We start from the raw sequence: 24,835 nt of genomic DNA on the forward strand, positions 1-24,835 counted from the left end.
ATATGCAGCTAATGGCTACACCTTGCTTGGCAATACTGTAAACATTCTTAATTCATATGAAAATACCCAAAATTGCACGAAAATCACACACAAACCACATATACTCGAAATCGTGCATTTATTAGCTTCTTGTTTCAGGTGAAGAGATGTGTCTTAGCTTTGTTATCACGGATAACAGGACCGCGTCATGCAGAAGGGCAGGATTATTGTCACGTTGAACCACGTGAGATGATTGACAGCTGTACAGCGAATGAGACTTGCGTACATTACTGACGCAAATCAGGAAGAGGAGACCCAGATCTCTCTGTGTTCGCTGTTTGAGTTTTATCATAAACACTATCGAGTCTTAAATCTTTCTAATGATGCTCAGTTTGTCCAGATAAAATAAGTAAGAGTGTGATGTTTTAACGAGTAATGAATGTTGAACAACAATCTGTTGTGATTAACAATGTGATCTGTTATCTTTGCCGCGAAAGGGGTTAAATTTGTGTTTTTGGTAATCCAGTTCTGTAGGTGGCGCTGTCACATTAAACTAGGGTCCTAAAACTGCGGTCCTAAAACTGGGGTCCTGAAACTGCAGCCTCCCGTTGTGCAGGAATACCCTTCTCGCTTATATGCTAACACAGCAGCTTGTGTATCTGGTTTCCTACTTAAAGTTCTTAATTACCGTTTGCTTCATTGCTTACTTGAACTTGGATCGATGCAGTTTAACTTATTGTTGTCTTTTCGGAACCGTTTTCAGTAATATCACATACAGATTATTACATAGTTTTTGGCATTATAACCAGGCTTTGTAGTAAACATGCACAGTTTGCAGTTTTCCTCGAGTTTTATAAAATTGTATTTTCGAAATAAAGTAATGGGTTCATTCTGTGGTCTTTACAAATAAGACGTATAATTGGAAAAACAGTAATGACCTTTCACTTTTGACCTTTTTATAGTGTTGTGCAGCTAAAATATGAATTAGATTAGAGCAAAAATATTTCACGATATTTCTGAGTTTTTGATTTATTGTATTTGTGAAGTGCACGTAAGGTGTGGACAATAAAAAAAACTAATAGCTGAATAAAATGTTATAAATTATGCAAGATGTTATAAGATACCAAAAGTGAAGTTAACCAAGAAAAAGGACACTGTTTGTCTAATTTTTGTCAATGAGGTCTTTACTAATCATAGAACACATGATTATGTATTATACAATATGCATTACATGTGTATATATTCTGTGCATATTGTCGTGTAATGCTACTGTTACACTGCCCACAATTCCGGCATGGGATTGGCTGTAGTGTATGCATGCACCATTCAGTCAATAGATAAATTCACTGACAAGTTTATTTAATGCTCTTTTCCCATCAGGCGTCACCTCTGGAAGTCATGTTGCTGTCTGTGAGAATAATCACTCCTCTTTTCATACTACTGGTTGGAGTGCAAGCTGATCTCAAAACGGACAACTGCAAGCTGATTTCATCCAGCGAATCTGAGCAAGACACGCTCCGTTTGCTAGAGCCTCTCACCAATCAAAAGTAAGCCAGCTTTTTGCAAGTTAGTCTTGCATTCATGTTTGCAGGTTGTGCTGGTCTTGTTAAAGTGTCCATCTTCCTAACTATCCTCGTATTCACTCTGAACAGATTCATCGCGAAAGAACAACAGCCGGAACCATATTCGTACATTTTTCAGGTGTGTGGAGATGTTGGCGGATTGAAGAATGCAGGTCTTGTGCAGAAAAATGAGAAAGATGAAAAGCTGGTCCTAATTGGGAACTACAATCAAACACGAGCTATTAAAGGAAGTATGTTACGTTGCTTGACCTTTAGAAATGACATGTCTGCTTTTGTTTCTTTTTTGGTACAGGTGGACTTTTCTGAACCCATTATGGTCTTCAGTATCTCTTTCCAATTGAATTACATATTGATTTAATTCAGTAGTCATTCATATCACCGTTGATTTATAATAATGACAACTGAAATGTTCTTTTTATTGGCAGGGATTTATTTACAATTTGCAACAACACATACTGTATAATACACGCATCACATTTTATTAAATTACAGAATTTACTACAGGTGTCACAGGATGTCTTGTTAACTCGTTTTCTACAATAGTTCTGTTTTTATTCTTGGTGCAGGTGACTGGATTATGCTCATCTATGAGGGGGGTGAGAAATATGACAGCCACTGTTCAAATGAGCCAAGAAAAGCCATGATTATGATTTCATGCAGCAAAAGTGATACGGTAGGAACTTTTTATGCTTTTGAAATGGCATAGATTGCATGTTGAGATATATTCAGTGGAAATGCTTGCTTGGATTTGTCTGCACATATCCTCTCTGTTGAATTGAAGTATAAAATATTGAACTATTTCGGCTGAGCAGGACTATCGGGTCGGGTCATTCCGTGTCCAAACAACCACATTTCAGAAACTTTTCATATTTTTTAATAGTGATGAAAGCCAAAATATAAAATGCCATGGATGCCATAAATTAATATTTATGGAGTAATCCACTGTTTTGTAGGGCGGAGTCAGAGTGGCGATTTTCAGCTGAGATTTGGAATTTCTAAAAAATGACTTCATTATTTTATTTTTACACAGGGATTGGTAGGTCTATTTGTAAAATCTGTTGACTTTGGCAATCCTTGTTCCATTAAATTATAATAGTGACAGTTCAGAAACACTTTTTGTGTTTAAGTAGTTTTGTTATATACTTTTGTTTTTTACAATTTTTATTTACCTTTAATTTATTTATATTTTAGTTTTCGTAAAACAAACCCGCCTCCCCTCACTCACTCGTTTCTTTTGCTCCAGATGAATATTGTTGGTGTTACAGTGCTTGATTTTCAGCGTGGGATAATTTTACTCATTCCCGCTGATTTTGTGCTCACACCTTAAAGGAACACACCAACTTTTTGGGACTTGAGCTTATTCACCGTATCCCCCAGAGTTAGATTAGTCCATACATACCCTTTTCATCTCCGTGCGTGCCGTAACTCTTTCTGACGCACTTAACGCTAGCCTAGCTTAGCGCAAAGACTGGAGGTAAACGTTTACAGCTAGCATACTGCTCCCAATAAGTGACAAAATAACGCCAACATTTTCCTATTTACATGTTGTGATTTTATAGTCACAGCGTGTACAAATAACAAGGTCACATGAGATATAGCCATCTTCTAACCGTATACATACTGGGAACTATATTCTCAGCAGAAGTTCTCCTTCTGAGAATATAGTTTCCAGTATGTAATGTATACGGTTTGGGAGCAGTATGCTAGCTGGAGCCGCTTACCTCCAGCCTTTGTGCTAAGCTAGGCTAGCGGTGGGTGCGTCAGACAGTTACGGCACGCACAGAGATGAAAAGGGTATGTATGGACTTATATATATAATATTTATACTACAGGGCCGTTGAATGCTTGAATCTGATTGGTTGACGAACGTTCTGAGGTGTGCAATTATATTCAGGGAACCGCACGGCTAAAGTAGTTCCGGCAGGTCTTAACCGTATTACAGTTCCATATCACTTCGCGTAGTCAACTGTAATAACGGAAAATAGGATACAATTCATAACAAGAAAACTGCTGCCACATGCGCTCGATCTGCAATTTCCAATGTCTAACTTAACAATCAATGGAAATATGCAGTTTAATTTTAATAAATAAAGTATATATAGTCCAATATATAATCAATAGAAAATTAAAAAGAATATTTCAATAAATTGATAGTCCTGCTGCAGATAATAAAACAAATAAAAAATTATTGATTGGCCTATACTTGTTAAAAGGGCTTTGTGTTTCATTTATTAGGCTAGTCTGTCACTAATAGAAAAAAAGAATGAACAAATTAATTAAAATGAATTGAATAAATAAATAAATAATAATATTGACGCGAATGCTTCTTTCTCTCTCATAACTGCATTAATAACTGCATAAAGCCGGGGACACACTTCCTGTAAGGCCGGTTATGAATGTAAGTTGATACTTATCTGCATGCACGCGTGTTCAGCGCGTTCATTCTGTGTTCACAGCGGTGTTTAAAATCTGCTGCATTCACAGTCAGAGAATGTTTCTAGTCGTTACGTGCGTCCAGCATTAAGTGGCCTAGTCTGCTATCAGCGGCTCAGACCCTCGTTACTAACTCTAAAATGACGTTTTGGAATTAGCAACGGAGCATGCAGTTTAGATGCGCAAGGAATTAGTCCTACATACAAGAGCGTTTTAATGACAAAAACTTTACAAACGTCTTGAAATACATCATCTGAACACTATTTCGAGGTGTGGTAACTGTAGTATAAGCGGAATAATTGACTTCAGGCCGTTGAATTATTAGAAAAATAATGCACACCCGAGGTGTAACGGCCACTCCGCTTCGCGTCGTGACCGCATTACCACCTCGGGTGTGCATTATTTTTCTAATAATTCAACGGCCTGTCGTCAATTATTCCTTACTTATATGGCAGTTTTTCCCCATGGTATCGATGTTAAAATTGTGGCCAGTGAAAATGCTGAGTGGCTAGTAACTTTGGCTGGTGCACAAAAAAGTTAATGTCAAGCCCTGGCTGGCTACTAGCATAAGTGCATTGTCACTTTTGGACTAAACAATTATCTCAGGTATGCAAGATAGCATAGCTTTTACCATGACAATAGCCAGAATAAACCTAATCAATCCTTATTAATCATTAATTGCTTTGTGTTTTGTTAGGATAAATTTTCAGTGATTTTGGAGGACAATAAGAAGAAAGTGGGCTGTTATTACCTGTTTGAGCTGGACACCAAAGTACTCTGTCCTGCAAACTCATCAGAGACCACTCAACAAACCCCATCCAAACTCAGTGGCGGCTCCATATTCCTTATTGTGTGAGTGCTTCAACATTCCCAGAGGGATCATCACACATTAGTGGCAATCAAGGAGAAACATTAATGTCTTTTGCACACACTTTACATGTAATGTTCCTGTTTGCTGTTCATAGTGTATTCTCCTGCCTGGCTGTGTATCTTACCGGTGGATTCCTCTATCAGCGACTGGTAGTTGGAGCCAAGGGAGTTGAACAGTTCCCAAACTATGCCTTTTGGTCACAGATCGGCAACCTATCAGCTGTAGGTGTAAATGCATATATAGGTCTCTGTCTCCTGTTTCAGTCATTCTTTTTTTCTTTTGTAAACCAAATATACCCTTTTATTTCCCTAACAGGACGGATGTGATTTCGTCTGCCGATCCCGTGGTAACAGAGCAGAACCCCCCACATACAGAGGTGTGGCTACTGAACCTCTTGGGGAGGAGTCCGAGGAAAGGGATGACCATCTACTTCCCATGTGACCAAATCATAACAACCAATGAACAGAGGCTGGACAGTTTATGGTTTTGAAACCCAAAGAGAGATGTTCAGTACAGCAGGCGATTTCCTAGTTCAGAAGTGCTGCTGTTTTTTCATATAATTTTTTTTTTTAATTTCCTAATAGCGCTTATTCTCTGTTTATCCCTTAAAATGTTAATTTGGCGTTTGCTGACTAGTATTCAGAAATCCAAAGTCCCACAGATAGATTTGGTTATTTAATATTTATGGCAAGATATCATCAACATGAAACACTGCCCCTGTTTTCAGTCTCTATAGGTGGTTAAATACATCAATGCCGCTTGACTGTGTGATATGGTCACCACATAGATGTAGTTTGGTATAAAGTACAAGTACTTATTTTCATTCGAATGGTTAATCAATTTTACAGTGTGAACCCATGTCTGATGAAACTGAAATCAATTTTTTTAAGCTCATGCTCCACCAACTCAATCAATGTTAAACATGAATTTTCTATTTCAGAATTTTCAAAAAAGTCACTGAAATTGTTTATTTGAAAAACTATACTCACAAATATGCTTCGCTTTACATTCCAAATTGGCTATTGTTGTGGAATATTGTGTTAGTGTGGAGAAGTTACATAAAGATCAGGCCTACCTCTTCAGCCTGTTATAACTTATATGCGATGTTTCTGAATTATGTTATTAACGATAAATTGCGATCATAAGATACATTTGAGGAAAAAAGTGTTCTTGGAGAAAGTCGTCTGGCATATTACTACCAATGACAACAATTAACAGTTAAAGTGAAACAACTTTAAAGAAAATGTGAAAGGAAATGCGTTTTCATATTGGTTTTCTTTTCATTTTGTTTTTCTGAATTTTGGCTTTTCGATGTTGCAAATATTAATGTGATTCTTTGACTGTGGGATCTACTTCATACGGTAGGAGTTACTGTAAAGCCTCACTGGAAACCACAGGACAAAATTTCAGATTAAGACAGAGCAGCAGTATATTTTTCTTTCAACGCTTTTGTTAATGTATCGTGTGTTTCAATGCACTGAAGCTTTAAGCTTGATTTTGTTTTTAGTGAAGTCATTCATTTTCTTTATGCCCTTTAGGTGCTGAGATCATAAATGAGCATACACACTCCTGTTTTTGAGCTATAGATCATAACATTACAACTATTTACAAGATCAGGATGAACAGAGCTGATAGTTATAAACCTAAGCCATACAAGGTGCTCTACTAATATGTATCATTTAAGTTTTGGTGAGTTAGAGGCTCTTTGAAAAGCACTTCTATAGTATCAGATAAGAAATGCTTTGCTTTTAATAACTAGAGTCCATATTAATAGCAGAAAGGTGTGACGCATTTGGCTTGATGTTATTCTGATGTGCTTCATGAGATACAGGCCTGTGCAGAGAGGTGACTTCACTGTTCTTGCAACTGTTTTTGTGTTCTTTACAATTTTAGTGTGAAAACATTCAATTTGTTTGCTTTGGAAAGTATGAATAAAGTGTTTGATTACTGAACTTAGTATGCACTTGTGTAGTTCTTCACAGAGTTTACATTTTGCTGGATATTATAAAAAATATTTTCTAGAAAAAAAACTGTTGTTTTTGGCTTGCAGACGAGTAAAGCTTTAAAATTTAACTATTCTTTGTTCCAAACAGGTCTTGACACAAGCTGGCTGGTTACACGTTGATCATAATATCTTCACTTCCTCTATTATGGGCATAAGTTGCATGTTAGACATTTTATATTCAGGTTTTAGTGGCATATGTGCCATGTTGGGTGGAAATTAGTGTATATATGAGTATAATATGGGTATATTACATATACAATTACTGTGATATTATTTTTTGTGCCTAAAAGTATATGTATGTATATATACATACATACCCCCCCCAGCATAAATCAATTACAATGATCAGAAAAAGACGTGACTCTTTGAGAAACAAGCTCTCACGGTAACACTAATCTAATAAATGCATATTAAAGTCTAAAATAAATAAATAGATATAATTAAAAAAAATCTACAACTAAAAAGGAGTGTTTATATAGGTTTTAAAAAACAGAAACAGAAAAGATTATTGGCAAGTTTTACAACTGTCAGGAAGTTGTTTACTTCGAGGACAGTATATGGGTAATGAATAAGTTTGAGGTTGTGGGTTTAATAGAGTCCCATTTAATAGGCATTCCAGTTGCAGCTGTTGCTGTGACTGAAACAGTCTGGGATTTATTATTGTATTTATTTATACTGAACAATTCTGGGATTCTGCTCAGTGAACAGAAATTAGTCTTGTGCTGGTATTTAATGTTCATTTTAAACCATGGAAACGTCTGTGTGTGGTAATACACAAGTTTCGAATTTCAAATAAGTGGATTAAACATCAATATCAGCCCCTTTAGTGGGCGGACGGGGCTCTGATAGGCTGCTGCTCGCGTCAATCATCTTCACACACAATGCCGAATGCCGATTGGCTGCCTCGCTGCATCAGTACCCGCGGAAGTTTGTACAGAGAGAATCGGCGTACTGTCAGTTATATTTTAAAAATACTCGTCCGTTTTTCAGCACAAACTCTGCCGTTCTGCGTGTAGCCTCGTGAACGACGACGAAAAACAAAGAGAAAATGAAATTTAAAAGTACGAGTTCTGCGTCTAGGAAAACAAAGCTCGCATGAACCGCTAACGTTAGCACCTGACAGCTAACGTTAACTTAATAGTATTGTGTAGCTCGTTGTTTAAAATTTTATCGATCGCCAACTTGATAAACAGCATCGGAAAGGAGTAAAGTTAAAAAACGACTTGAGCTGCAGTGTATTAGCTGTTCTGCCTTTATGCTTTAGTTAGTGTCAGAAGTGTTTTATATTCACAGTTGTGATTTTGATTTTGTTTTGATTAGCATGCTAAGCTAGTCGCAGCGCGAGCTGTCATTCTTCATTCTGGATTTACTTCAAATCAACATCATTCTTCATACATCATTCGTGTAGTGTCTTTTACTGCCATCTTCACACGACGAGGGCTGTAACACAACAGGTAAAGTGAACCTTGGCTTGTAGGCATTATAACTTAGCAGACACTAGCAGAAGACTGTATGAAGGCATGTAACGTTAACGTAGATCACTTGACTCTCCTCACCTGTGTGTGTGCGAGTATGTGATTCGGGTTAGTATAGCATGGAAGGTCGCTTTCACCCCAACATATATATATATATATATATATATATATAAATTATATTTTTGACTGTCATTGTCATTACTAAATAAGTACTATAATAAAATATGTTTTAATTAAATTTTGAAATCAGATTAAGCCATGACCACAACAACACACGACTATGATCTCCCAATACTTCATAACAATTAATACAAAATTAAGTAATCAAGTAATGTTACAATTATTAATGTCCCTTAGAATAAGCTGCATTATTCTTATAATAATATATAAGGAATATAATTATAATAAATGACCACTTGCTTATGTTTTAATCAATTTTATTATTACATTATATATTTTGTATATTTATATATATATATATATATATATATATATATATATATATATTATATATTTATATGTGTAGATTTTAGGGCTGCATAACGATTAATCGCAACTAATCGTTTGCAGAATAAAAGTTTTTGTTTACATCATATATGTGTGTGTACTGTGTATAATAATTATGTATATATAAATACAAAAAAATACATGTATAATTTTAAGAAAAAAATCTATTTATTATTAAGTATTTATAATTATATATAATTTAAATATAAAAATGTATATAAACATGTAAATATTTTTTAAATGTATGCATGTGTGTGTATTTATAAATACATCATTATTTTACACAGTACACACACATGTATGATGTAAACAAAAACTTGTATTATTTTATAACTGTGTTATTGTTTTACGATAAACGAAAGCCTAAGTTAGTTTTATATAAACTTTGTTGCAGCAATTAATATTTTGTAACTTATGCCTGTTATTTTTCTTTTTTTAATTTAGCGGTTCATCATGCTGGGAGAGTGTGGCATGAAAGAATGGGAGAGACTAGCACTCAGGAAGAACTCGGTCACGATGCTGCAGGATTTAGTGGTGGACGATCTTCTGATCCAGTGTCTGCAACAAGATGGAATCCTCACAGAAAACATGGCAGAGAGCATAATGGTAAGTGTAAAGCCTAGTTTTAGATCCACATGAAATCACTGCAAATATGTTGTAAATATAGAATGTTGTTGCAACTTAAATTCAAAATGGAATGCTGTGATCAACACTTTGAGCGATTTTAAGCTGTAGTCTCGTGTGCAAAAGAATTGTGTCGCTTAAATTGTGTTGCAAAGCGCTCACCAAAACCTTGTGTTTTGTATTATCATATAATTTTCGTTAGTTAAATGAAGTTGAAGTAATTAGTTTATATACAGCTGGCACGTTTATGCATTTGTTGGCCAGCTAAAGCCCAATTTATACTTCTGTGTCAAACTCACGCTGTAGCTGCGTCATAGGCTGTGTGCATTGCGTGTACCCTTCGGCGTACTCTGACGTGCACCTCTCCAAAAATGTGACAACGCGTCAATTCTACGCGGACACAATCACTGTAATTGGTCTGCTAGAACCCCTCCCTCGAGTTTCACATGCTCCCTATGCATGTGTAATTGTGCGTCAACGCGGACAACGACGCAGAAGTAGAAATGAAAACCAACGCGTAGCCTACAGCGCAGAGGCTCAGAAGTATAAATCAGCCGCAAGTTGATGCGAGTGATATGTTCATGCAGCCGAGAGATGCGTAACAAATCAGGAACGCATCTGAGTTCAGTTAAAAAATTTTTTATCTTCACTGTAATACATATTTTTCTTTTTACTAGCTAATCATAATGTGCTTTAAAAGAGAGAACTACATACAATTGAATACATAAAATTTCAACGGGGTTGAGTTCTAAGGGGACTAGAGGGTGTTGATACTGTAATAATATCATAATAGTTAAACTGATTTAGCAAACGGTTCGGTGCGTATTTGCACTCTGGAGAGCGTCAAAGGTTTCTATTTAGAAAGTGCTTTGTAGCATTGAGCAATATCGTAGACATGCTTGTTGATCTCTTCAATAGGGTTGGGAATCGCAAATCGCATACTTGTTTTAAAATAAAAATGTTGATTCCTGTGTGCATATTTTAATGTGATTTTAACCATTCAAGCCAAAGAAGATGTGAAAATTTAATTGAGTTATTTTTTGTGAACATAGAAATAAACACAAAATTCTGTAAAAATATCCTCGTAAACACAGTAGGTTATGTCTTAAGTGAACATAAACAGTTGAGAAAGAAAATGCATGTGTGAAAGCCTAAAATAAACCTGTAAATCTGTCAAAAAAGAAAATCACTCACTGATCTTGACTAAATAGCTTTTGTAACTTTAATACAGATTCTTCTGTTTTACACCGACCGAATTACCTCGATTCCATCGAATATTGAAAATCGAAAGTCCTAGAGATGAGTGACAGCTTTTTAGTGATTACAAAGGGACCGCTCTTTCAACTTTATATATATATATATATATATATATATATATATATATATATATATATTAGGGCTGTCCGTTAAACGCGTTATTAACGGCGTTCACGCAAACCCATTTTTACGGCGTCAATTTTTTTATCGCGAGATTAACGCCTAGCAAACTTTGTAGTTTTTTTCACATGCTTTTGCAACAACTAGTAACGTTATTAAAACTACAACACCACACCGGATCTAGCTAGACCAGAAACAAAACAACAGGCGCCGCACACACCTGTTTGGGCTTGCGAACCGGCCAAAGAGTGAACGAGAAGCGCAGCGCCGAGCCGTGTCTAGGACAACTGAGCGCGTCTAGCATATCGGACGCGCACTTTCTCAGTTTATGGCCAGCAATAAAAACGCTGAATGGCGCCGCCGGTGTGTGTACACTCATAGAGAATAATGTGTTCAAATTTTAAATACGAGGCGCTGCACGACGCGGCGCTTCTCGTCTGAACGTTACGTTTTGAGTGGATGAATGATGAGCGCGAGACGCCGAAATGCCAATAAGATTCTGAATGGAAAGTTTACTTTTAAAAAGTTGCCAAATGGTTCAATTGACAAGACCAAAGTGATCTGTGTGTTTTGTCGTTGTGAACTGAGCTATCATCGCAGCACGTAGTCGCAGCAGTCTGAACTTGATGGCCAAGCACACACACAGCTGATGCGTTTCTATAACGTTACCTCGTCAGTATTTCTTTCACCCTTTTATTGATGGACAGTGTTACATTGTGTGAGAGATTATTTGCTCCAAGTGAGAATGTTAGTGTGGAATTGAACACAGTATATGCCAATGTTGTTTTCAATAAAAAAAAAACATTTGCACAAAGCAAGCCGATCCACTTTTCCATGTTGATAAGAGCATTAAAATGAGAAAAAATAATGGGACAAAAAGAAATCAAGAGACATTTAGAATTGATAAAAATGTGCGATTAATCGCGAGTTAACTATGACATTAATGCGATTAATCGCGATTAAATATTTGAATCGTTTGACAGCCCTAATATATATATGTATTAAATATCATTCTCGTTCATATTAAAAAGTTTTGTTTTTTATGCTGCTAGAGGAACAACTGCCACACAGAGACTGCAAAGTTTCTGAAGTCACATCCACATAGCCTATAAATAGTTTTTTTAATTCATTTTCGATTAATTTAATTTAGTTAATATATTAATATTTCTATATTTTATTTCAAAAGTTCAATACATTGTCATGGTTCAGTCAATGCTCTTTATTTTTGCATTAAATTCAGCATTAATTAATCAGGTACTGCCCTACTTGGTTATCGGTATTGGCAAAATCCGACCTCCAGTGTAAAGCCTCATAAATAATGCTTTGATTTCTTTTAACCTTGGCATGATTTGAATCTTTCAGGCTAAATCGACGTCCCAGGGCAAGAGTCGCCATTTGTTGTTTCTTTTGCCCAAACGTGGCCCTCTGGCATTTAGCAGCTTCTGTGCTGCTCTTACGGCGACAGAGCAACAGCACCTCTGCAGGCTGCTTATGGACTTCACTGAGAAAGACGTGAGTTGCTGCCTGCATTTCAGGATCACACACAGTTAGACTGACCTGACAGGTTTCTATAAGAACAGAATGGTTGCAGTGTTCAATAGGGCTGCCCTCGACTTTTTTTTTTTTTATAGTCGACTATTAGATGCTCATTTAAGCGATTAGTTGACTAATCGCACATGTATATTAACCCCTTAAACTCGCAGGGAAAAAAATCAATCAAATTACTAAGCAACTACTGAATGGAACAACACAAAATAGGTATCATTTTAAAGCTTAGAATCTCAGCTTTTTAATGCATCTTGACACTTTGATAAACTCTTAACGAGTGCTGAGTAGTCCCTCTAAACTAGAGTGTACTGGGACCACCTAGCTGCGAAAAAATTCATATTTTTTTTTTTCAAAACTACTGCCTTGATTAACACAAAAATAGGTATGATTTGAAAGCTTAGAGTCTGAACTTTACAATGAATGTAGCCAATTTGATTAACTCTTAAGTAACCTAAGCAGTTATTCGCTGATAAATAGAATTTCTTTTTTTCATAATCTATAAAGTACTTTTTTGTACTATGTACTGCAATGTGTCAAAAACATCATACAGATCGTTGAAAATGGCACATAATTTTTTTTACAGCATATTATTATTACAATTAAAATGAGCCCAAAATGAACATAATCTATTGCGTTGATCACAAGATATTCCTCATGGAGGAACAATTTAAAAAAATGCCCATTAGGGGGCGTCAAGGACTGAACAAAAAGGCTCTCTTGGTTCCAAATGCTGTAACTTTTGATTACTTTATGCAATCACCACAAAATTTGAGATCACTGTGGCGCCTGAGCTCAAGCAGAGCGTGAGTGAACGCGATCCAATTCCTTCCTCTTTACTACGTTACAGAACGAAATAAACATGAACAAACGTCAAAAAATATGTTGAAAGATACAGTCCAATTTACCGAAATCCGTATCATGTCTCATGTAATCGCTCAATCAGTGTTGTCAAAAAAGATGTAAACAAAACAGCTTGTAAACAAGCTTTCAGATTTTTCTGTCACTAACGATTAGTCAACTATTAGGGGGCAGCCGTAGTGATCAAGTAGTTGGGGACGGGAAAAGTCTTTCTTAGTGATGACAGCACATCTGATAAGAAACAGGGAGGCAAGGATAACAAAAGCGATGTATTCAGAAAAAAAGAACCTTTGTGCATCATTATTCTACATTTTTGTTCTCTAAAGCAGCTATTTACTTGCACTTAATGACAAGCGATTAAAGCATATTTGTTTTGTTTATATTGGCAGTTTTAATAAATAAACTATGCATAATAAAATAAACTATGTAAAAAAATGTTCTTATCCAAAATACAAAATCTTCCCAGACAATAAGTAAGAGGAAGAGTTGTGGTATAAATCTTATGACCATGAGACGTATAGAAATCGAGCCACCCACAGAGGTCAGAGCTGGGTCAGTAGAATACAAGGGAGAGAGGGTAGGACTAAATTGGAAGTTACTGTGCAACAACGTCCATATTGTGCACCAGTTTACCACACCCAAACTGCAGTGATTCTTTCACAAAAACCAAACAGACAAGTACAAACTCCTTTCACCTGGAATAGTGAGTAATACACTGACTTGAATTTTCTGTGTTGTATCATGTCTTCACGTATAACGCCTGTTGCTAATTTTGTATTTTTTTTTATCTTTACAGAAAAGCTTTTCAGAGCCCCAACTATCTCTCCCAACTCAGGAATGTGTGATACCTGCAAAAAGAGCCAGGACTTATGGTGAGTTCTCAAACAGTGAATGTGTCAGTGCTGTTATATCAGGGTTATTTTAGTAATATGTATATACTATTATAGTATTTAATGATTGTTTGAATTTTTTTTTTTTTTTGTATTTTCAGTATTCATTTTACACTATGTAACCTTTGGCCCTCTAGCGGTTAAAAGATAAAACTGCATGAGTTGTGGAAGAGCATTGTTTTTGTTGTGCTTTGCTTCTCCTCACGGATGAATGCTGTTCAAAGCATCGCAGTAGACATGGATACAGGACATCTTATCAGAGAGTATGGCCAAATAAATAATAATACTTTTTTTTAAATATACAACCGGTGATTCCATGGAGATTTGCCGTTTTTAATGATACATGGTCAAATTCTCATTCGTTGTGGCGACAAACTTTTAGTTTCACACTACCGACAGCCACAGCTACTTTTCTTTGTGTATATTTATGATGTGACGCGCACAGGAAAGTGTTGTATTTATGCAATGTTTGGCAAAATCTGTCCTGACAGTTCTAAAATATATATCAATATATTATATATGAATCAATCTATAATATATATAAATATATTGTGTATTTGGGTAAAGTAAAGACTAAAGGTTTGGAAGGTGGATCTTTTTTAACTAATTTAATAACATTTTTGTTAGTTTTTTATATCAAAAAGTTGCCGTGTGTAGCTTTATTTTTAGTTTAATTGTCATTTTGTTATGTGATTTTATTTTGTTACAATTTCTGTAGTTTTATTTTAATTTGATAAAATAGCTAATTTTAAGTAGTTTTAATAATATATTTTTTTATTTGAAAATTTTCCATCTAATATTTATATTAAAGAAAATGATTTGTTATAGTTTTAGTTAACAATATCTCTTTTTTTATAATACATTTTAGTGCTCTTGGAACACCCCTCAGCCAAACAAATTAGAGGACCAGAAACTAACTTGTATAAGAAAGTATTATGCCAAAAAAAAATGTTTTGGTATGTTTTAGAGTCCATGGAGATGCGTTTAGATGCTGACTGTCCCGTGACCACAGCTGTACTTCCCTGCACACCGGAATTTTACCAGTCCCACAGATCACAGGTATAAGGACACAAACTCTTCCTTTCAATGCACACTCACACACAAATACCCACTTTATTTGCATATATATTTACGCTATTTTAGCTCAGTGTGATCCTCTATGCAAATTTCTTTCCTTTTAGGCTTACCCAATGCGCTCCTGCCCACGAGGATTGGCCCTGGTGCTGAGTAATGTGAGGTTTGACTCATCAAACACTGATTTGGACATCCGGAGGGGAGGAGAGGTGGATGAGGAGACGCTGAGGAGACTTTTCACGGAGATGGATTTCACAGTCAGCCTGCGCAAAGACCTAACAGCAGAGGTGAGTTTGACACGCTGCAGAGAGTCAGACTGCCCTGCAAAGCAAAGTGATTTATTAATAATTTTTTGATTTGTGTGTGTTTTTCAGGCAATGCGCGGGTGCCTAGAACAGTTTGCCCAGCAGCAGGATCATGCAGAGTATGACTGCGCTGTTGTGTGTTTACTGTCGCATGGTGTAGAGGGATCTATTTACGGGACAGACGGACAGCTAGTGGAGGTGCACCTAATTTTAATACCTAATTATTAGTTATACATACAGTTGTACATTTATAAAGTGAAGTGAATTTACCCACTTGCAAAAGATTCCTTTAGATATCAGAGTTTCAAACCACAGACAGGGATTCAACTCTTCAATGTCTCTGTCTCTCAGTTGGACTGGGTGTTTGAGGTTTTTGATAACGCCCGCTGCCCTCTGCTCCAGAATAAGCCAAAGATGTTCTTCATTCAGGCTTGTCGAGGAGGTGAGAGTTATCAGTTCTTTAACCAGTGATTTTTTAATATATATTTAAAGGGTTAGTTCACCCAAAAATGAAAATTCTGTCAGCAATTACTCACCCTCATGTTGTTCCAACCCCGTAAGACTTTTGTTCATCTTTGGAAAACAAATTAAGATATTTTTGATGAAATCTGTGAGCTGTCTCACTCCTTCATAGGCTGCTAGGTAATTGCATCTGCCGGCCCAGAAAAGTTAGTAAAAACATTGTTAAAATAGTCCAAGTGACTATAGTGGCTCAACCTTAAGTTTATCAAGTGATGAGAATACTTACTTTTTGTGCGCAATAAACCCCAGACTTTATTCCATCCATCCATCCATCCATCCCAACTGTTAATTTTCTTCCGTGTGGGCCTCTGACGTGAGTTAACGAGAGCGCCACGACGCATGCGCGAGAACTGAGAAAATGACGCATGTCCGTGACATAGCCGGACACGCTACACTGCAGCTGCGTCCCAAATCGCGTACTTGTGCACTACTCTATGCCATTTTGTAGCATAAATAGTGTATAAGTGCATAGTGTATTGTGCGTCATTTTGGGACACAGCTTGTCTGTTTGTTTTATCTTTGCTTATCAAACTTAAGGTTGAGCCACTGTAGTCACTTGGACTATTTTAACAATGTCTTTACTAACTTTTCCGGGCCGGCAGATGCAATTACCTAGCAGCCTATGAAGGAGTGAGACAGCTCTCAGATTTCATCAAAAATATCTTAATTTGTGTTCCGAAGATTAACGAAAGTCTTACGGGATTGGAACAACATGAGGGTGACTAATTACTGACAGAATTTTCATTTTTGGGTGAACTAACCCTTTAAATATACACTACCAGTCAAACATTTGGACAACATTAAATTAAACTAATTATAAAAATGGTTTTCATTCATTGAAATTAAGCTGAAATAAAATAAAGTAGAAATATTAGATGAAAACCTTATTTTTATTTATTTTTATCTAATATTTTAATATTTTAATATACCAATATTTTTAAACTAGAACTGATTTTTTTTTAAATATAAATATAAATTGAAAGATAGAAAATAATAATAAAAATGACCAACACAGGACAAAATTACTTAAACTGGTGAAATGAAAATGTAATATATTTACACTAATAAATACTATAGTATTATATAATGAATAATAACATTGGACTGACTTTTTCTCAATAAAAAAAAAAAGATTTTGATCTAAAGGTTTCAGTGCTTACAATAATTATTTTTTATACAAATTTGAACAATGTATGAATATTTTACAAAACCCCTAAATAAAGGGATGAGATGGACTGAATAGTCATGGTTTTGACTGGTAATGTATTATTCTTTTTTTAATGAAATGTGTATTGAGCAATTTCTCAGATATAAGTGCTGACACTGAATGAGAATGATGGCCATTACATGCCTCATGCCAATATTTAATTTGTTTAATCAGCTGAAACATTTGAATAGATTTGAGTCAGTGTTGAGTTTATTGTATTTTAACTTGGCCATGAAATCTAAATTCCAGAGCAATTCCAATAGGGTCCTCCTCACACCATCGGTGCTCAGGCCCTAAATAGTGATGGAAGCTGGCATGGTGTTAAATTGTTAACAAGCCAGCAAACAAACCTTTCTTTATATTTCAGAGGAGATGGACAACGGCGTGGACCAGTTGGACGGCGAGGAGCGGACTCTATCTCCAGGCTGTGAACAGAGGGATGCTGGGAGAGAGGAGGAGAGAGACAACAAAGTGAGGATGGAGAAAGAAAGGGAGAGTCTGAGAGTCAAACTACCCCAGAGATCTGATATGATCTGCGGCTTCGCCACCCTCAAAGGTTTCAGTGTGTACACATTGTTGTATATTCCTTTATCACACATTAAGTGATTTCATTTTCATTCATCATGTCACATTTAGAGGCTGAGCAGATTGCTGACGTGTTGTGTTTTGTGCGTGTTTTGTGCTTCAGGCACTGCTGCGATGAGAAACACCAAGAAAGGGTCCTGGTTTATTCAGGAGCTGAACACAGCCTTCAGACAGAGAGCCAATAACACACACCTGTCAGACATGCTTGTGCAGGTAAAACCTTTTTAGTCCAATGTCTTTTTTGAGGAGACAGATTTTTGACCATTTATGCTTTCCAAACATTTTACGTTTTGTACCTTACAGATTAATATTAAATTCAGCTGATATCCATTCAAAATCAGATTTTAGAGACAAACTTTCATTAAACCGTATTCACTACATGCAACATCCTGTAAAGCATGACATGAAATGGTCAGGAAAAAAAAATATTTTAGTTTTTTGTTGAGTATCATATTTGATGCATCAGGCTTTTACAGAGGCGGTATTAACATTAAGTGGCATGGCATCTTACGCACATTGCCATTGGCACATCCGGTTGTCAATGGCATGTTCCAGTGGATAGTGGCATGTGCCACTAATCTTGTGACGTGCCGATGGATTGTGTCATGTGCCACTGACATTGTTGTGGCACCTCCAATATAACCTAGTGACCTTGCTGCTGTCTGCCGGAGCATTATGTAAATGGTGTAACAAACACACTTAACGGCAGAACGACTTTTAGTAATAATTTTGTTATTTGTACAGTGTATTTAAATACATATTGTTGTAAATGCACAGTTGTTTCGATAAATTTTTTTTCCTATTTGCATAGGATTGACAGTTCATCTGTGTCATTTTGGAATTATAAAATATATTTTTGGTGGCCACAACTAAAAAAGTGAAATGTTCTGAACAAATGTTCTGAACATGTTGACACTGGCTCTTCACAATGCAGGGTAATGTAGGTCTGTAGATACTATATTAAACTCTCTATTATAATGTGCCTACAGCAAGTCAAATACTTAAAACATTCAGGCATCTCCAGAAGGAATGCATGTTCACACTAAAAAATTGTTTTATTTCTTATTACATAATTCTATAAATTAATTGTGAAATATTAAAGCCATAGATGAGAACCACTTAGCACATATTAAATTATAGGCCTATCATCTGTATATTTGTATACAGCACAGTGCTTGTGACAAAGAAACAGACAACAGAGAGTATAATGTGAATAAAAGACAAGGCTGTCTATGAAGTAAATGTATCTACTTAGTGAAATATTAAACAAAATATTGTAACGCCTATATAGCTGTGGTGCGTGAGTTGATTAGAGAAACATACGCAGTGGATTGAGCACACAGCGGCACAAACGCGTGAGCTTGTCGAGCACATCCCCGGACAACATGTTTGACGAATTCACACAAAATGATGTATAAACACCTGTCTTGGCGAGTGTCCATAGTGGGTTATATCTCAAGTGAACGTAGAAGATAGTTGAGAAATAAAACGCGTGTGTATATTCATATCGGATCCATGCATTCGGTCTTAAAGGGACAGCAGCCTAAACCTGCTGCGGTGTTTCAAAGTTAATCAAATCAAACTGCTCTTAACTGAATCACTTTTGTAACTTTATAAAGATCCATCTATATTTAATTTATACAGTAATGAATATGCAGTGTTATTTTACATTTGATTACTTTATTCAAATTTCTGTACCTGAAAACTACTGTTAGATCTGCCTGAAAACCCCCAAAAACAGTTTATTTCATTTTTTTCTGCTTTTTTTTCTATTGTAATTATTTGTAATTTGATAAAAAAATTCTTATTTTATTACTGACTGCGTACTTGTCTTTAATTATGTTTTAAATTTACATTAATTAGGCAAGTAGGTTTACTGTAGTATCAACATTGGAATGGAGAATAGTGATATTTCACTGGTATCTAAACATTTGAACCACTGACCCAATCCTGCAGCTCTAAATATGCGCTGTGATATTAAATGAAAGATAAAATATGATTGAGCGAAGAATGAACAGTAAAAGGTAACAGACGCTCATACAATATATATAAAAAAGACAAATGTAGTGAGAATACAGGTATCATAAAGTACCAAAAATGAAAGTATCGGAAAAAGTGGTATCGGTGCATCCCTTTATATTTGTGGCAAAAAGCAATATGGACTTCTGATAGCTTGTAATGTAAATCGATGAGATCTATATAACAGTGTAGCAGACTTTTTGATATACATATCAGTTGATTCTTGACATCTCCCAATAATGTCTAACTAATATTATATTTAAATGCTTATTTTTATGATCAAACCTCTGTAGTTTTTATAGTGGGTGCAAAACATAATGCAATGCAATACATTTATATGTACAAATATACCTTCCTCAAAAGCCTGATGTATCATATTCAATAATATAAATGTAAAAATGCAATGCATGGATAATTAAGTAATCCTCCGTTGCTTCACACCAATAAGTGGTCATCTTGAAATATTATTAACAATATAAATATTTATCTTATATTTACTTGAAAAAATAAGTAAAGATTTCATAGCAAAAAGACATGTATACCACATCCTTAAATTGGACTTTGTAGGAATTCTGCTAAAAGGGGTTTTACTTGCTAAAGTATTTTGTTCACTGTGTTCTCTATAGGTGAACGGTCGAATTAAAAGCAGAGAGGGATACGCACCCGGTTCAGCCCATCATCGCTGTAAAGAGATGTCCGAGTTCACCAGCTCCCTCTGTAAAGACCTCTACCTCTTCCCCAAGTACTACCCCAACAACTAGACACATGCACACACTCCCCATGCACAAAGCACACGCAGAACACACTGCCCTTAGAACTGCCCCGCACACGTGTGTGTTCATCCATCACCCGCTGTAAGCTCAGTATACAAACACAGTCGTGTAAATCTACATCTTCCATCTGTCATCTATTTCACATTCCTCAGCGCAATACATTTGTACATTATTTAGCATGGATTTGCTAAAATCAGCTTTCAGATGTTTTTTTTTATTTATTTTTTATCATAAGAACTTCGTCGTCTTGTGTGCACTTAAAAATATTAAGCATTCATTCTCCATATATTCTCTTTTCTTTGCCTTTTTTTTATTTACTTTTTATCATAAGAACTTCGTCGTCTTGTGTGCACTTAAAAATATTAAGCATTCATTCTCCATATATTCTCTTTTCTTTGCCTTGCTCTTTTTTTTTTTGTTCTTCTTAAATAAATGAATTTAGTTAGGAAAGAGTTAAGACGACATTTGCGAGTATGTGAAAAAATATCCATGTGTTCATGATAGATAAACTTTAAGGTTAGAAATAAGCCAGAAAGTAAAATAATTGTTTTATTCAACAGCTGTTGTTTTTTAACAAAGGCAACTGTTTTTAACCAGGTTTTTTTTTACTCTATTTATTTTTTCTATTCATTTTTTCTTTGTACAGTCCCCCTCAGTAGTTCTTGTTTTGTAATTGTGAAGCCTTTTTAAAGCCAAACCATGAACTTTTTATGGGTACATTCAGAGCAGCTTGATGACACACCCTCCACGTCACACACACACACACACACACACACACACACACACACACACACACACACACACACACACACACACACACACACACACACACACACACACACACACACACACACACACAGTTGCATGTATAAACATGCATTCTAACATTGTGCCAGTACCATACTTTACTCCTCCTTGCATTTCACTCTGTGGATTTGAGCCGAGCAGATCTGCTCTTATCTTACGTTTCCTTAATGCAACTTTACATGCATTGTATCAACATCAGTTACAGTTATGCTGTATGCACCATGGCAGCTTTTTTCTTTTTTAACCTTTAATAGAGCTTTTTTACTCAGTGACACTACTTCACTTTTTGTTTGGGATATAATAGTTAATTGTCAAACCATTAATATGATGCATATCAATACACTTGATCATTCTACAGATATTTCTGTAATTCCAAAACTTCCAGATAGAAGTTGCATTCCAAATGGTGTTTCTGCTCGTTTTTCTAAGGGAGCTTCATGCGGGGTATTGCCAAAATGAAATGTGTATTCTCATAACGTTTTGTGTCATTATGCCGCAGTTTTATATGCCCCTCACTCTTGCACATTCCTTTTTGCTTTAAATATTATGTGTGCCAATGCCAATGAATGCAAAATATGCAAAAAAGACTGAAAAAACCTGCAGATGGCAGTAGAGAGCTTTTACTCTTCATCAGCAGATCTTGTGTCATATAGAGGTTCCAGTGTTTAGACACAGTCTTCCTGTTCTGCACACACAACATTATTCCTCCTGGGAAAGCAGATTGTAAATTAAGTGTGCCGTCTTCCTTAACTAATAGGCATGACCTTTAGGTTTAAGGTCATGACCCTTGACCTTTTGACACTGCCATGGCATCCCTCAAGCCCTCTTCTACATTTCACACTCGTCACCTTTAGCATGAGTTATCACTCAACATGATTATTTTATTTTACTGTTTTAGCAGCCAAAATATTCGCTGTAGATTTACACTGTTCATGCTAATATTGCTTTCAATCAACTGTTGCTTTTTTTTTTCATCTTGCTATTTTAACTAATAAGCTTTTTTTGAACTGGGAGAATTATATGGGCATATGTACATTTTAAACCAATATTAAAATTCTAAATTTAAAAATGAGGGACTGGTGCAGATACATAATTTATAAAAGATAACTTTCATAATGGTGCCATGATTTTAAAAATTCAAGTATTTAAACAAATGACTGGTTATATGATGAGGTCATGTTTATTTTTGAATGATAAACAAATGGAAATTAAAAAATGTGTATATTTAGTAATAGCATAGCAATATTTGTTTATTGCTGCAGACGTTCTATTGAGACAACGCCAGCACATGCATGTTCTCCAAAAACTGTTTAAAATGAGAAGAAAATTGGGTTCATTTTAAACTGCTAACGGTATTATAGATAATCACTGTTTATCTCAGGCTTTGTTCACATAGTTTTGTTCAGAATTGTAACAGCATTGTGACTGAGCCCTACAGGTTCTTGTTGTGGTAACATGTTTAAAGTTCCCCTATGAAAGTGTTAAAACCCACATGGTACATAGGTACATATTATAAAATCCAGTTTAGCCCCCCACCCCAGCCTGACTGTGCCAGATGAGTGCCTAGTAAACTTGATGTTGATGGTTTATTCACTGCCTTTGTTATGTGTACTAACCAGCTATGAAGGGTGCTGAAAATCAACTATAGGGAAACTGTAATATTTGTATTTTTGTAATGCAGAAACTGCCATACAATAAAAAAAAAAATACTGTTCCAAAGACCCTTGATTTGTGTTGTTTCTTTTTATTGTAATTTGCAGTGTTGGGGAAAGTTACTTTTAAAAGTAATGCATTATGATATTGTTACTCCCTAAAAAAAGTAACTACAGTAGTCAACATTTGAAGTGTATCAAAACCTTTCATCAAAGTTAAGAACAACACCCTTGCTTGTCTTAGGACAACTTTTAGATCCACTTCAAATGAGCTGTCAGTCAATTAATGGGAAAACAAAGAAACTTTTACTTTGAAAAAGTACATTTAAAAGTAATGCATTGAAGTAGTCTGATTACATAGCTCTCATTACTTGTAATGTGTAACCCCCAACACTTGTCATTTGCATGGATAAATGTATCAGTTGTGTGTTTGAGTAACACTGTGTATTGTCTGTTTGGTTATAATTGATTTGGTAAGTGTCATAGCCATGTTGGATGTTATGTTCTGTATTGGAAGTATTGACTGGTTTAGTATTAGATGTCTCGCACTCCCTCTCCCTCTCTGTTTTTCAGAGTTGTCCTCGGCTTCCGTGGTGATGCATTTTTATCCATGTGCTCGGGTTTCTCTGTCCTGCCGTGGCTGCAGGAACGGCCGTCATTGTGCAGCCGATCCCATAACACCGACCCACCCGACCTGTTAGCGTGACTCCATGAAGTCTTTGCCGCCGGGATCAGATGGTATGTAATGTGCGGAGGATTATTTTAATCACTTTGTTCTTAGGCTTTATTTAGCTGTTTTTCCAGGTATATCAGTTTGGAGGCCCAGTTGTCATATAAAAAGTGAAAACCTACACAATGCATTTCAGATTCACTTGAAGGCATAAAGGGTTGTATATGAATCCAGGCTTGGTTTTGCGGCACTTTTTGTGTGTGGTCATTTAGCTTGTCGGATTCACCCGGACGTCCCCCTAGGGCAGGGATTCATAAAATGGGGGTTTGTTGATGATCAGCTAATAAACCAAATGTAAAGTTAGAATCCGTAAATGTGTCTGCACAATTGATTTGAATTAAAACTGATATCGCAATATAGCTTAGTGTTATTATCAAACCAAAGATTGTGCTTTGATTAATTAAATTTAGTCTGTTGCAATGTGTGTATCAGGGTGAAGAGCGGCAGTGATGTGCAGTGTTTTAGTATCATTGAAAAACTATAGTGTTTTAAATATTTTAAATTAGTTTTTATTTTTGTATTATATTAGTTTATATTATTTTAGTTAAAGTTTTAGTCATTTTGATTTGTCATTTATTTAGTTCCTTTTAGTTGTCAGTCACTTTTATTTTAGTACACCAAATTAAACTACCTAAATAAAAATGAGAAATGTTGCTTTGGCATCAAAAATACAAAAGGTGTGCACATCCCAAACACCCTAATTTGGCTCAGGTGCAGGACAACAAAATAACAATAATGGAAAAAAGAAGCGTGAAGTATTAAGCACAAGAAAATTGCAGCTCCAACTAATTTTATTGATCGCGCAACATTTCGACCATCAGGCCTTTATCAGGCACAATACCAATGGGGAATAAAAACAGCTCTTTATAGAAAACAGTTGATCACCTTATTAGACACACTCAAAAGCATGTGACAAGGAAAAAAAGGGATTTTATTTTATTTTTTTACCTAAGCCACAAGGGTAGACAAACACTGCATGACAATGATATTCCACTCTCTTACCAGTAAGAT

At 35.8% G+C, this 24,835-nt stretch overlaps 3 protein-coding genes across 4 annotated transcripts in view; all 3 read left to right on the plus strand.

Moving 5' to 3' along the window:
* The window catches only part of m6pr (mannose-6-phosphate receptor (cation dependent)), a 7,691-nt gene extending 873 nt beyond the window's left edge, over positions 1-6,818 (plus strand). Inside the window, exons 2-7 of the mRNA XM_079626453.1 lie at positions 1,360-1,526; positions 1,632-1,792; positions 2,129-2,235; positions 4,693-4,847; positions 4,961-5,087; positions 5,182-6,818. Coding sequence (XP_079482579.1) covers positions 1,378-1,526; positions 1,632-1,792; positions 2,129-2,235; positions 4,693-4,847; positions 4,961-5,087; positions 5,182-5,307 — 825 coding nt within the window. The 5' untranslated portion in view covers positions 1,360-1,377 and the 3' untranslated portion in view covers positions 5,308-6,818. The remainder of the gene's footprint in view (positions 1-1,359; positions 1,527-1,631; positions 1,793-2,128; positions 2,236-4,692; positions 4,848-4,960; positions 5,088-5,181) is intronic.
* Positions 6,819-7,742: 924 nt separating this feature from the next.
* On the plus strand, positions 7,743-21,494 carry casp2 (caspase 2, apoptosis-related cysteine peptidase). Of its 2 annotated transcripts, none has more exons than XM_079626443.1 (11): positions 7,743-8,325; positions 9,298-9,459; positions 12,217-12,366; positions 14,057-14,132; positions 15,118-15,209; positions 15,332-15,511; positions 15,599-15,727; positions 15,881-15,971; positions 17,626-17,814; positions 17,947-18,056; positions 20,489-21,190. In XM_079626443.1, exons 2-11 carry the CDS (start codon positions 9,307-9,309, stop codon positions 20,621-20,623), a joined length of 1,305 nt encoding a protein of 434 aa, XP_079482569.1. In that variant the 5' UTR covers positions 7,743-8,325; positions 9,298-9,306; the 3' UTR covers positions 20,624-21,190. The 2 variants fall into 2 exon arrangements, with proteins under 2 accessions (XP_079482569.1, XP_079482568.1); XM_079626442.1 differs by having other exon boundaries at positions 7,781-8,325; positions 17,626-17,820; positions 20,489-21,494.
* Positions 21,495-23,691: 2,197 nt separating this feature from the next.
* The window catches only part of clcn1b (chloride channel, voltage-sensitive 1b), a 30,694-nt gene continuing 29,550 nt past the window's right edge, over positions 23,692-24,835 (plus strand). Inside the window, exon 1 of the mRNA XM_079626418.1 lies at positions 23,692-23,832. Within this exon, the coding sequence (XP_079482544.1) occupies positions 23,830-23,832 (3 nt within the window). The 5' untranslated portion in view covers positions 23,692-23,829. The remainder of the gene's footprint in view (positions 23,833-24,835) is intronic.

The sequence above is a fragment of the Phoxinus phoxinus genome (genome assembly GCF_949152265.1).
Source record: "Phoxinus phoxinus genome assembly, chromosome: 10".
In the NCBI taxonomy this organism is placed as follows: domain Eukaryota; kingdom Metazoa; phylum Chordata; class Actinopteri; order Cypriniformes; family Leuciscidae; genus Phoxinus; species Phoxinus phoxinus.